This window comes from Pteropus vampyrus, unplaced genomic scaffold (assembly GCF_000151845.1).
Source record: "Pteropus vampyrus isolate Shadow unplaced genomic scaffold, Pvam_2.0 Scaffold62, whole genome shotgun sequence".
Taxonomy (NCBI): Eukaryota; Metazoa; Chordata; class Mammalia; order Chiroptera; family Pteropodidae; genus Pteropus; species Pteropus vampyrus.
Window position 1 is genome coordinate 1,245,456 of NW_011888843.1, and position 15,134 is coordinate 1,260,589.

General features: G+C 36.9%; 1 protein-coding gene across 1 annotated transcript in view; it reads right to left on the minus strand.

Annotated features, from left to right (window-relative positions):
• LOC105292752 (PH domain leucine-rich repeat-containing protein phosphatase 1) overlaps positions 1-15,134 on the minus strand; it is a gene marked incomplete at its 5' end in the record, with an annotated part of 169,117 nt that overhangs the window by 86,802 nt on the left and 67,181 nt on the right. Inside the window, one exon of the mRNA XM_011361133.1 lies at positions 3,524-3,720. Within this exon, the coding sequence (XP_011359435.1) occupies positions 3,524-3,720 (197 nt within the window). The remainder of the gene's footprint in view (positions 1-3,523; positions 3,721-15,134) is intronic.

A 15,134-nucleotide genomic window follows, 5' to 3' on the forward strand; every position in this document is an offset into this window, starting at 1 on the left:
TTCTCAAGGACGTCACTACAGGAATTTTGGATTGAACAGTTCGTCACTGCACATCTAATACTTTTTACTCTGAGCCCCTGCCCTATAAATGCCAACGGTGTCCCTTTGCAGCAAAGACACTGGTATTAACCATACATTCTACCTACTTCTCCACTTTCCAGACCCCTTGCAATTAAGGTAGAGTCATATCACTAGCTATGGCAAATGAGCCGTGGGCAAAAGTGGTGTCACTTCTGCTCCAAATATACAGGAGCTTTAATAACCTTGCAGTTACCTCTTCCCCTGCCTAAGCGACAAAGGAAGGCTGCCTGATCCAAACGTTAGAAGAGAGCAGAGCCTCCAGCAGGCTGGGTCCCCGAACAACTATGTGAAAAAAGAAGTCTCCACCAATCCACAATGGACATGTAGTGTGTGTGAGAAATAACTGTTATGATAAGTCACTGAGCTCAGGGGAATTTGTTACCACAGCATAACTTAGTTTACATTAACTATTAACTATTACATTACATTAGGTATGCTGTCTGTTGAATCATTTGGCAATTAAAACATTGCCGCATGTTACTAAATTCCCCTTCGGGCACAGTAAATCTAGCTGAGAACTATCGCCCTAAAAAACTACTTGCATACTAGGAGGCATATCGACATAAGACTATTTCAACAGCATTATTTATAATAACGAAAAACTAGAAGCAACCCGAATGTCCATCAACAAGAAAATTACTTTAAAAATTATGGGAATTTATAATATTCAGACTGGAACATTATACAGAAATGAAAACCACATATAGCAAGCAACATACAATCCTTATGATGAAACATAATATTGAGTGAAAAAATTCACTCACAGAAGACCACACATGGTATGATACCATTTTTATTCAGATAAAAATCAAGCACAACATAATTACATGATAAAACTTATTTAAGTAAGAAAACAATGATACAGATTCTAGGACAGTGGATACTGGGTGGGGGAGGTAATGAAGCAGCAGTAAAGAGGACACAAGTAGAAACACTGGTATTGACACTGCTATCGTTCCGAAATTGAGTAGTAGTAGGTAAACGGTTATTCAGTTTGTTATGCATCATAATTTAACGAATATTAAAAATATTAATTAAAGTAAGTTATCTAAAAATCTATGTTAAATTCTAAAGGACAAATTAAATATAACACAATAAGTTCGCAACCAATAAAAAAATCCATTGCACAAATACTTTTTCAACAATTAAATTTTAAGAGAGCTTTATTTAACTTCATATTTGGAATTCTACAGTTGAAAGTGTAAACTAATGATGATGCTCAAGTGGTATGTTAAATTTGATTATCACAATAATTACGGCTAGGTTATGACCAATCTAACACCCCGTTTCTAGCTCTTCCTTATATAAATTTTAAAAATAAAAATTTAAAAACCCATCTACTCTCAGTTTTTCCTTTAACAACAGAACAGAATGAAAAAGGAACAAACATTAATGAAAACTCAGTGTGCAAAGAGTAAATTTATTTTTTTCCTAACTTGGTCAATGGGTTTTAAAAGACTTAATTTTCAACATACTCGATTATTTTTAAAGGCATAGTGCAAAACAGGTTTTACAAGGTTTGTCCGTGAGGAAAGAAAGCTATTAACTTTCAATTCACTGAATGGTAAAGTCCATCCAATAATAGGCCTGGGAAACAGGACAAGTCTCTAGCTCTGAATGAAAATGCTAATTATAACTGGATCTTCTGACCTTATCTGAACATTCCACTGCTTTCCTGCCTCTGCTTCTCTGAGCACAATAATCTTTCTGAGCGGCTCCTTACTATGTCCATAAAATTTTCACCCTTCAAGTTCTACAATAATTGCTATCTCCTTCACCGCAAAATTCTAATTCCTCCCACAGAATATAATATCTCCTTCCACTACTCCTCCACACTACTTTTTTGCACCTCTCTGAGAGCAAATTTTATTGTGTCCATCTTTCATCTGGACAGTAAATTATAAGCTATTCAAAGGCAGGGATGGTGACTTATCCATCTTAATATTTCTAAGATGCCAAGCAAAGCGGCTTCCTCACACAGGATATTTAATAAATAGTTACATTAAATTTGCCTATGCAAATCCCTAACATCACAGAGAAAGAAACAGATTGCTGACCTAACAAGGCATCAAACATTAAATACACATTTTTAATGATGACCTATGGGAGTAATAACATTGATTAAATTTTCAGTAGTCTATCCAAAGAACAACTCTTCAGTAATAAAATAACGCTAATTCTTCAATGTTCAGACAAAAGAAGCAATGGTTTCAAAATGGATGACTGAAATATATCTAAATATACCTTGCAGCCTGGCCAAAATCTATTTTTTAAAATGATCAAGTATTAGTCCTCTTAGGATTAGAATGTGTAATAGCAGAGGAGGATAAGAACTGACATGGGCTAGTTACTAGTTAAGAAAAACCAGTTTAAATTTATGAATGAAGAATACTTTGCTACATAGCAGGTGAACAACCATCTGCTATTTCACACATCTGGTCTTACCTGGTTCATTTCTAATTCCTGGAACCAGCTGATCAAACATTTGCCAATTAAAAAATAATTTTACTTTAACAAAAACTGGTTTCTTATTTTTCCTCTCTATATTCTCCACAACCTGCCTTCTTTCTCATGCCCATTCAGGGCAGTAAAATAGTAAAGAAAATATTTCTTTACTATGCCCCCAATTTCCAAAAATCCATTTCTTCACCCAAATTTGCCTCCCCGTTTATTAACAGATTACCATATCATTTAAAAATCAGGAAATACTGACATATAATTATGGTAATGATACCCCTCCCTACCAACACTTGGGAAGTTAAATAAATCTGGCAAAAAAAAAAAAAAAAAAAAAATCATTCCCCAAGCAATCTGGTTCTATTTCATAGATAATGGGAATAAAATTGTTAACATGCCCAAATAAAAGCAGCCAGTAAATGTCAGATATAGCTAGCTATCAGCTGTATTGCAGGTTTTCTCCAAAATGAGTAACATTTCGGGCTCAGAAACTATGACTAGCTATAGTGATAAACTAAAAATGCTAACCCCACTGGTCACTAAACACAAACAGAGAGGTATAGCAAAGTGAGATCAAAGATTCGTGCTAGAGAGTCTAACCTTCAATAAGCATGCTTGAATGATCCTAAGGTGATAGACTTAAGGATCATTATATTATACGACAAAACATGCTCAAGATATCAAAAGATGTTTACTCATAAGTAATAATTTATCATCTGTAGCCAAAAATACAACATTGAAATTCTAGTTGCTCTATTTTCAGTCCTGTAGGTAAGTGAAGCAAGGATCACCAGGGCCTCACGTGAGCTAATGGCATTGTTATTTTCCACAAGTCCACCAATCAATAATGCTCACTGGTAGAGTAGAACAGGAAACGAACAAGACCTTAGATGAGTCAAAAACCATTTACCCACAGAAAAGGCTCAAAGTAAGCTCCTTAATGATGCTAGGAAACCTGTTGATATTTTGTTTGTTTTACACTTACTTTCCCACCAATGAGTGGCAGAACATGCATCTTTCCGGTCAAGCTGTCTTTCACGGACGATACTATTAGGCAGGTGCCACACAGGATGACTTGGCGTCTGGTCCACCGGTTCACTGGCAACTGCATTTTGCCTTTACGGACATTATACATTCCTGAGAGCTGAATCCGTTCAGAGCTACCGGTGCTGTGAGGTTTTCCTGAAACAAACACGGGTAAACAGGGTAAGTATTAAAGAAATGGGCCTTTTCCTACTCTTTGGCATACCAGATAAATTACCCAGACAACAGTGAATAATTATAGGGAAATAATCCAGTTTATACTTGAGGGAATCTGAGACCTGCAGTAATGCAATCATGGTAAAAACTGCCGCACCTACTCCATACACACATTTTAATATTAGGTATAGAAGAGCTTCTTCCTGAAAAACCCAGGGAAAGAACGTTTTAATTCCTCTGTTATAACCCAAGTTTTACTTTCTTCTATATCCTTCGTAATTTAATTTTACACTAAGAAAGATATAAGACTTTTACAAATGGCTAGAGTTATTTTAAATACACTAAGAAGAAAACATAACAGACTGAGGTAGGATAATAACATTCAAGATCTCGTATTTAATGAAACTACCAGTTTTAACGGAATTAACTGCTGATATTCTTCCTCCTATAGATATTCAATGTATATTTACTATTAAGGAGACAAAGAATGACTTTTCTAACAAGAAAATATTACTCTATAACCAAAGGCTAAGTCCACAAAGATAAACTTAACACCAATCTATGAAGGATGGTGTGCTGTGGTGCTTGTGACTCTTAGAAGGAACACAGAGAGAGACACACTGAGACTCAGAGGCAAAGAGCTGAGAAAGATCTGAAAAGTCTCCATTTCCCTGCTAGAAATGACTTTGGCAGAATGACATTCAGACAAGGCCTACCGACTAAACGGGAGAACTGCTGATTAACACACACACACACACACACACACACACACACACACGCACGCACACACGCGTGCGCGCACACACACACGCTCTGTCTCTGTCTCTCTGTATGTGTGTGTATGTGTACAAAAAAACAGATGTTTTATTCAGCCACATCAGAAATCGGCTTCAAGGATGCTTATTAACCTGTCACTTCGTAATTAGAGACTGAAGCAAAGGACAACAGGGATACACGAGGAACACCCTTCAATTTTCCAACTCCACAAAAACCCTGGAGAAAGCCCAGAGCAAAATCATCGGACAGAAAGGACTAAGACTAGAAGGGATACATAAGAGAAAAGTAGGGAGACATCAACAGAGACAGGCTTTTTATTCCCTAGTTAGAAAAATTTGCAAGGAGCCTTTTGAATAGCCCTGGAGCCTACTGGTGAGATCAGTCTGTCCTTGGAAAGCCCTAAACATCCCAGTCTGAATCAACTCTGCCTTGTTTTGTTCTGACCGAATTTCAATACCCTTGTCTGTTCCCTCCCTGGGTGTTCCAGATCAGACACACCCTGGGAACTCTGAGGGCTCTGGAGGGGCACTAACTGGGCTTTGAAAAAATAGGAGATGAAGGAGCAAAATGTGCCTGGGCAACCACCCAGGTACACCCTTCTTTACACTTCCTTATTCTATGACCTAAGGAATTATTTTAGATTTCCCTACCAATTCTCAAACTCCTCTCTTCAGAGAAATTCCAACTGCCCTATGCTCTAATAAATATTGACAACACCGAAGTAACTAATGCCTGCCAGTTTAAAGTTGGATCAGTTGTGATAACTTTTAGTCTAGAAATGTTACTCTAATTCCCTATAAGTTTAAGGAATTTCTTACATGATCCAGGAGGAAAGACAGACAACAAAAGCAAGTATTTTGAACTAAGAGAGAGACCTGATCACAACAGGTGATTTATAACATACATTTTCTCTCTCTTACTCACTTGGCACCGCCCCCGCCCCTGCCCCCGCCCCCTCGCCCCGGGAAATCCATCGCTGGAACATGAGCACACTGATCACTGCCAACAGTTTCCTTGTGCCTGTTGCGATCTCTCCCTCTCCCTTCACCCCCACCTAGTCCCTCCCATACTCAGGCAACTGCTGATCTGCTTTTTGTTACTTTTTGTCCATGCTGTTTAGTATGCCAGGAGTTTGTTCTCTTTTTTTAACTGCTGAGTAGTATTCCATTGTATGAATACACCATAGTTTGTTTAACCATTCAACTGCTGGTGAAGATTTGGATTGTTTCCAACTTTTTGCCCATTTTGATTGATTGGTGTACAAGTTCACGTGTGGACATATGCTGTTATTTCTCTGAGTAAATACACAGGACTGGCACAGCTGGGTTGTGGCATTTTACATCCCCATCACCAGTGCAGCAGGAGAGTTCTAGTGCCAACTCCTTGCCAACACTTTAGTTGTCCTAGAGCGCATGTGGTGGTACTTCGTTATATTTAATGTGCCTTCCCCTAATGATTAATGATGCTGATCATCTTCTCAAGAGCTTATCTGTGATACACAGATGTTCTTTGCTGAGGTAACCAATTCAAGTCTTTTGTTCAGCTTTAATTGGATTGAGTTCCTCCTATATTCTGAATACCAGTCCTTTGTCAGATATATAACTTGCAAATATTTTCCCCCAGTCAAGCTTGCTTTTTAATTTTATTGACAGTACTTTGGGAAAGCAAAATTTCAATTTTAATAAAATCCAATTATTTATCTTTTATAATTAATGCTTTTTGTGTTGTATTTAAGGACTCTGATAAACTCGAGGTCACTAAGATTTTGTTTTCTTCTAGAAATTTTATAGTTTTAATTGTTTCATTTAGGTCTATGATTAAATTCAAGTTAATTTTTATACATAGCAAGAAATAGAGGGTTTTTGTTTATATTTTTTGACAAACAGCCATCTAAATGATTCTAGAACTATCTGTTGCAAAGATTATCCATTCCCACTAAAGTGCTCTGGCACCCATATCAAAACTCTACTGACCATAGCTGGCTGGGTCAATTTCTTGAGTATTCCTGCTCCTCTCATCTATTTGTGTATCTTCAACTAATATTAAACTATCTTGACTACTGACTCTTTATAATTACCCTTGAAATCAGGTAGCATGAGTCCTCCTTTGTGAAAAATTACTGTTTTATTTCTTCCATTGTAATTTGGGTGCCTTTTATGTCTTTTTCTTGCTTCACTACACTAGCTAGAACCTTCCATACAATCTTAATCTTAGGGCGATTTCCTTTTTCCTAATCTTAGGGGGATAGTATTCAGTTTTTCACCATTAAAAAGACTATTAACTGTCTGTTTCTTGCTGATGCCTTTTGTCAAGCTGAGAAGTTCGCTTCTATTCCGAACTTGCTAAGTTGTTTACTTTCTTAATCAGAAAGGGATGCTGACATTATTCAAACTGCTGCTCTGCCATTTGTTGAAATGATCATGATAAATCCAGCTGGTTCTTAAATGTTAAACTTTTGCATTCCAGTCTTGCATTCCAGGATAAACTGCACTTAGTCATGATCTACTGTCATTTTTATATACATTGGATTCAAATTGCTAAAACTCTGTTAATAATTATTACATTTATATTCATGAGGGATTTCAGATTATGCTTTTCTCTTTTCATGTATTTTTCTGGCTTTGGTGTCAGGGTAAGGCTGGTCTCATAGACTGAACTGAAGTATTCTTTCCTCTTTTCTGGAAGAGTTTGGATGAAAGTGGTATTATTTGTTCCTTAAACATTTGGTAGGATTCGCCAGTGAAGCCATCTGGACCTGGAGTCTTGTTGTTTTTCTGGGTTGTTTTTGGGGTGTGCGTCAGAGGGGAGGAGGAAGGGAGGAAGGGAGGGATGGTGTTAAACTATAATTTCATTTTCTTTACTAGAGTTAGGGCTATTCCATTACTTATTTCTTCTTGAGTAAGCTTTTGTAGTTTTATCTTCAAGAAGTCTTCTGTCCATTTCATGTAGGTTGTCATACAGTTGGCATAAAGTTGTTCACAATATTTCCTTATTACCCTTTTAATATTTATAGAATCTACAGTGCTATCACCTGATACGGGTAATCTGATTCTCCCATCTTTTCTTGATCAGTCTGGTTAGAAGATTACCAATTTTATTAAGCTTCTCAAAAAACCACCTTTCGGTTTTATTCTCTATTGTTTTTCTGTTTATGGTTTCATTTATTTCTGTCCTTATCATTATGGCTTCTTTTACTAATTTTGAGATTAATTTATGCTCTTTTTTTCCTACTTTCTTAAGGTGGAAACTGCAGTCACTGATTTGAAGCTTTTCTTTTTTTCTAACAGGCACTTAAGTACTATATAAACTTCCTTCTAAGCACTGCTTTAGCTGCATTCCACAAATTCTGGTATATTGTGGTTTCAGGTTCACTAATCTTTTATTTTGCAGGATTTAATCTATCATTAACTCCATCCAGTGTACTTTTCATCTCTAGAAGTGCACGCACACCCCGCACACACTGCACGCATAACTATGTATCTGACATGTCTCTCCTTAATCTACTCATGCTTTCTTTTAACTTCATGAATATATGAAGTATAATTATAACTGTTGTTTAAATGTCCTTGTCAACTAACTGTATCATAGGTATCACTGAGTTTTCTCCTTATTATGGGTCATATTTTCCTGCTTCTTTACATACCTGGTAATTTTTGTTTGGATGCCAGTCATCATGAATTTGTCGAGTGCTGGATGTTTTTCATTTTTCTATAAATATTATGGAGTTTTGTTCTGGAACAGTTAAGTTAGTTGGAAACAGCTCAGCTCTTACGAGGCTTGCTTTCTAAGATTTGTCATATGTAAGACCTGAGCAGCCATAAGCCTCAAGCTAACAGTAATATTAGCAAGCAATACTCTGCTGAGTATTCTGATACCCTGTAAATTACCAGATTTTCTACTCTGGCTGGTAGGAACATGAACTATTCCAGGGCCTGTGTGAGCTTCAAGATTTGTTCCCTCTGCTCCTTTTCTGTGGTTTTCTTCGCTCAGCCTTGGATAGTTCCCTCACATACAGGCACCGATTACTGCTCAGCTGAAGGCTCACTGATGACTCCTTGAACATCTCCAGGGCTGTCTCTCTGAGCAACTCTTTTTCTCTTCAGCTCTCTGTTCAGTATACTAAAGCGGCCTAGCCTCAGTGGACTCCCAGCGCCGTCTCCTGAACTCGGGGCGCATACCAGGCTCCTTCAGTGCTCCTCCTCTCTGCAACAGCAGCCTGGAACTCTCTCCCATCAGTCAAGTGGTACGTTTGAAGGATTCTTCTCATTTGTTTCCCCTCTCTTCGGGAGTGCATTTATTGTGGGATTCTGCATCCTGTGCTCTCTGATGCCCAATGTCTGAAAGCTGTTTTACATATTTCATCTGATTTTCAGTTATTTCAAGTGAGAGAACAAATGCAGTCCCTGTTACTACATCTTGGCTGGAACAAAGGGCCAGATTTTTAAATGTAACTCTTTCTAATACCTACTATTCATTTATTTTTTTTATTCAAAGTGCTGATATCAATGTATTACTATATTCAGAAATTCGGAGAAGCCCTGTTGGACCAGTGGACTGGAAGAGCTACCTGCCCTTGTCCAAATATAGCTCCAAACTTCAGTACTAACACAGTTCCTCTGCTATTCTTTTCCAATTAGTGACTGTAATAAGTATATAAGAAATTTCAAATTTCCTGCCTTACTTAACTTTCAGCCCTAAAACAACAGGCCTAAAGTTAGCTCTCAACCCTTTTTCAAAGTAAAGGACTGAACTCTGTGGTCTTTCCCTCCACTCAGAGGTCCTTCTTGACTTCCATACTTATAAGTATTAATCTAAGTAGTTCAGGCTTCTGAATAATTCGCTTCCAGTTAAATTGGGTGTCACTATACTATCTTTTGAAAACAAATGTAAATAGAGCAATAACACATAGTTCATTAATATCTCTAACTGTGCCACAAATATGAGAACTTGATCCTTAACAGACATAACTAAGAGAACTGAGTAGAGCTACTCTCACGGAAAAAATCCTGACTGAGAATTCTCAATAAAGTAGCCTTCTGTGTTGACTCAACTGGGAGTAGGGCACGTTATTACTTCAGACTCGGTGGGTCTACAAGTGCGGTCCCAGAACCAGGAACAGTAGGGTCCCCTGGAAACATATTAGAAAGGCACACTCTCAGGTCTCGTCCAGGAACTGCTGACTCAGAACCGTAGGCGTGCAGCCCAGCATTCTGTTTTGACGAGCCCTCTGTCAGCACAGCTCTGGATCCAAGGGCAGCAATCATTATGATGCTCAGACAAACCCCTCCGTCATTTGAAATAAGAGTCTAAGTATTGCTCATTTCTTTTTTCTTCTCTGCTCTTCTGCACTCTGAAGTCTACACTTAAATGGCGTTCTACGAGATGACAGAATTAAAATTGGGGGAGCAGGGAGAGCATACAGCAAATAATCACTAATTTGCATGTTACTAACAGAATTTTGATCAGGAGCTTTTGAAATTGAAGTCTACTTTTGTCTTATCAGTAGAAAATGTTATTAAATAAATTAATAAATGTGACTAGAAGAGAAATATTTATTTAAGGGAAACTACAGTCTGTTCTGCTACCATATGTTTCATTAATACCAATTAGCTCACATATGATCATGAATAGATGAATGATGTCAGTACCATATGCAAGTTGTGTTGGTTCATAAGGGTTTACTCTAGGCAAGGGGAGCTAGAATAATGAGAGAAGAATTGTAACTTTCAAAAAGGAAAAAGCGCATAGTAAATGCACTGTTTCAATACCCATAAGCTAGCATTTCCTCTCTTCTTTTATTTGGCATTTTTAATATTCCCTCAGGTAACTCAACTCCCAGCCACACCAAGCTGCCTGCCTAGGCTGTCCAGGTTATCTCCTCACATGCCCAATATTATTTTTTTTTTTTTTGTATTTTGGTTATGAAGATGCATGGAGTTGGAGTCCTGCCTTTCCTCAATTCCATCTTCACATAAACCCTTTTATTTTTAATTTACAATTCTGGAGAACATGAGAATTTTAAGGAACATATATATAGCAGCAGAAACAACTGTTTTAACTAGAATATCACTAAAAAACATAGAAATAAGTACAAATTTGGTCGCTGCCAATTACATGTCTTTGCTAAATATACATTAGTGTCTATCATTGCAGTGGTTTAAAAATATGTCCACAAATTCCTTTAAATTCTTCCCTCCAAAAGGTGGAGCCTAATTCCAATCCCCCTGCATGTGGACTTAGTGACTTGCTTCTGACAAATAAAATGTGGCAGACTTGATGGCTGCTTGGGACTTCTGAAACCATGTGGAAAAAGGCATCTGTAGCTTCCTCCTTGCTCCCTCTTAGCATCACTCCCTCTGGGGAAGCTAGCTGCCAGGTGACAAGGACAGTCTGGGAATCCTATGAAAAGGCCAATAAGGAACTGAATCCTTCTGCAAACAGCCATTAAGGAACTGAGGCTTCTTTTCAGCAGCCAAATGAGCAAGCCATAAATGGTGCAAACTCTCCAGCTCCTGTCCAGAGACCTGGCCCCTTGGCCATCCTGACTGCAAACTTCATGACAGTCTCCGGCCAGAAACACCCAGCTAAGCTACTCTTGAATTCTTGACTTAAACTATAAATGTGTGATGTTTTAAGCCATGAAGTTTTGGGGCAATAACTATTACAACTATTTACTATGTTAGTTTCACTTAGTTCAATTTACCTGAACTTAATAAAACATTAATAATCTACATTTCCCTAAAATAATCTATAAAAGTACTCACAGGGCTTTGTGAAGGTCTATTGTAACCCAAAATAGTAAAAAACGAGAATAAGAACAGCATGCTAAGCAATCACAATTTCCAAAACTTTAGAGAATGAAAGTATTCATGATGTTATGGCACCAAAAACTAAGAAAGTTTGATCACTACACAGACGTTAATAAAAGAATTTACTAAATCTCTGGAGCTGAAAATTGTCAAGAATGAGTGAAAACGCTCAACTCTCACCTCACCTCCTCTAGCTTTAGAGCTTATGCAGATAAAACTCTAAAGGATGTTTCTTATTTATTGCATATAAATCCTTAAATCCTTCTTGACTACCTCCAGTGACAGAAGACTGAATTAAATTACTTGCCTATGGTCATTTCAAGAACTGGCAGAAGGATTTAAAGAACCCTATAACAAGGTCGACAGACCTGAGGATTCAACTGGCACCTGGGAACTCTGTCTCAGAGCTGAAAGGCTAAACAAGCTCAGCAAGGCATGCTGGCAGGATCTTTGAAACACACTTAAGACTAGTTGCTTTTAGCTAATGGTAGTGACAACCAGCTGCTAAACAGATTTGGGGACGGTTAATTCAGGCATCGTATCAAAATATATATAGTCAACTTCCCAGTAAATCATGCCTCTTATTGACAGCTACTCAATTTGATTAGGTTTATTTATATCTCCCAAATTACTGTAGACTCTTATCCTTGAGAAATGTCATGCTCTAAACCTTTCTCTAATCTCTAAATTCTTGAATACCACTAGAGCTTACAATTTCCCTTATAATATTCATTAAAACAGTACCTGGAAAATGTGAGCTACCACTTCATACTATACAGATTCTGTAAACACAGGCCAAAGTAATTTAAAAGGAGGAAAAATCCACCAAAGCAATACACTCTTGCTAATAGCTAAACAATAAAACTATTGCTAATATAACTAATAAATATTATGGTTACATATATTATAACAGTAATATTAGCCATGAACTTAACAAATTTGAAAAAAAAAGTAATAAAGATGGTTAGCATCACTGGACATTGCATACAATACACAGCAAACTATAATAAATTAAAATGCTTAAAGGAAATACTGAATGAAGACAAGTTACAGCAGAGGGCCTCAAACTTTAGCATGCAACGAAATCACGCACAAGGCTTGTTAAATACAGACTGCAGAGTTCTACCACCCAGAATTTTCTGATTTAGTAATTCTGGGCAAGGGCCCAAGATTTTGCTGATGCTGCAGGTCTGAGGACACACTGACTTACAGTATTAGATTAACAATGTCTTTGTGACCTGATGGATCACCAGCATTTAGTTGATTAACCTTGACCAAAGAAGCAAGTGAATCAAGTTCGGGAGGAGATGAGAGAGGCAACTGGGAATGAACTAGAGAGCAGGTTTCCCCTTCCATCCCTCATCTCTGGTCCTCATAAGGAGCTAGATTCATTTCCCAGGCTTCTTTAAAGTTCTCTATAAAGTAATATTTATAATATCCCATCATAAATATTACTTCTTAGTATCTGAATAACTGATGCTCATGTCTCTTCTTTGATTGTGTATATTTAGAGAAGGTATTTCTTTCAAATGTGAGTTTTATTATAACTTTGCATTCATAGACACCATAACCCTTCCCTGCTTTCCGAGCTCCTTTAGCTCAGCTCCTAGAGCCATATATGGTTAGCTGGTGTGGCCTCCCCTTATTAATTTTATATTTGGCAAAGAAAACACATTTGAAAAATTTCATCAAATCAACCCTCACTTGTCAGTTCACTGTCTTTGCCATCTGTTACATCTCAGAAATGGTAGTCTCATTTTTCCTGTGAATAACTTCAGACCACACTTTAAGAGCCTTTTCAACATTCTCTTGATTTTTTTTTTCTCATGTCTTCACATCACCTTCTTCTCCGTATCTCTGTATCTTATGAAGACACGAGTCATTGGAATTAGGGCCTACTTTAATCCAGTATGGCCTAACCTTAACTAATTACATCTGCAAAGACCCTAAGATCACATTCTCAGGTTCTAGGTGAACAAGAATTTTAGGAAGATGCCTACATGCTATTGATCTGTGCTCTAAACAAGTCTAATTTTCTTTGGTTTTAAAGGTTTTTTAATTTGATAATTAAATATTTATAGTAATGCAATATTTACAGTACAGTACTATCATAATGTATTTTCAATACAATGCAGTGAGTATATTAAGTTTACAATAAAACTTACTTAACTATGAAGTATCACCTAAGATCAAGCAATTCTTGTTAGCGGAGTTCTAAAAAGACTGGCAGATCCAACACAGCATTTTGACTTTTAAATGTTAAAGGCAAGTGCCCCAACAGATAAAAGTATCATGTCTCTAAGTATTGTACCTAGAAATTCAATCTACTAAAGATACATGAAGTATTCCCTTATTTTTGTATGTAGCAGGGCAATGATTTGGCTGCAGTTCAAAATTGGTACATTAGACTATGCTAATGTTAGCACTTCATGTCTAAGTTAAACAAACTTCATTATTTACTTAACTGTCTCAAGAGAAGCTCTTAACACTCGAAGAGGTCTTAAAAACCATGAAGACTGCCCCTGCAGACTATCGGCCTTACACATTTTTTTCAATAATTTTACTTTGCTACCTACTCATAACTCCAAGTAAAGCTAGCATCCATCCATTAAATAACCAACTAGATGGTGAACTAAAATGCCAACACATATACAAACAATTTGCACATTAGTTGTAGAAAACTGAATAGAACATATTTAGCATACACACTCATTATTAACCTGTCTTCTGTTAGTTCAAGAGCAAAAATCGTGCTATTCACCTCTGTATTCTCAGAAGACCTAGACCAATGACAAATACACAGTAGGCATTAAATAAAGTCTAAACAAATTAAAATAACTGGAGCTAAAAATTTAAAAAAAGAAACTTCTAAAGATGAGAAAGATTCAATTTATATATGGTATTTTCTAATAATAAATTAGACATGAAAAAACTGCCTCAATTATCTTAAGATATAAAGACAATATAAGCCGAAGAGGAAAAACAGTTCAGCTAATATACTATTCAGAAAGAAGTACAGATGTATGACCAATCAAGTTTATTACATAACCTGTCCTTCATAAACACAAAATATTAAATTTAAAACTTTTTGTACTTTTAGGAGCAAAGAAAAACCAGTTATGAATACCAAAATATACTACAGTGATCAAAGACAATCAAACATAAAACTTTCCAACAAACCACAAATAGGACAAAATCCATCCACTTCTTATGATGAATACAAAACAACCCTTTCATTTTCCACATTTATCACTGGTAATGACAAACTGGGGCAGCATTATTAACTTTTAGTCATATGACTAGCTTTTTTTACCCAAGTTTATTTAGAAGAATGAGTGTTTTTCATTCACCCAGCTCTGTTTATTGGCCTCTGCTTCTCTGTGTCTTCAGTTTTACTTGGGCCGCTCAGCTTGCAGGTTACACTAAAGGGGAAACTCCTCCAATCCAGACAGGACAAAGTGTTGCTCACCTGTGAAAGTGGCTGTCTCAGTGTGTCATCTTACAAAACTGGGCTCTCGTCACCACACTGAATTCACCCTAGTCCTTCACTATTGCACGGCGTAAGCAGAATTCTAGAATATACCACCGAATCAATTAGTTCTAAATGCTTACCTCAGAATAATCCACATATACAAATGTCTTGGTTCTATTTTAGGTTATAAAATATGTGGGTACAACAATGGTGCCTTCTTGTTTATGCTTCTACCCCAGAAATAATAAGCAGTAGAACGCTCAACACATACCATTAAAATTTACTGAAAAATGTAACCTCATTCCTTAATTTTGTGTCCTTCAGTTTTAGTGAACATA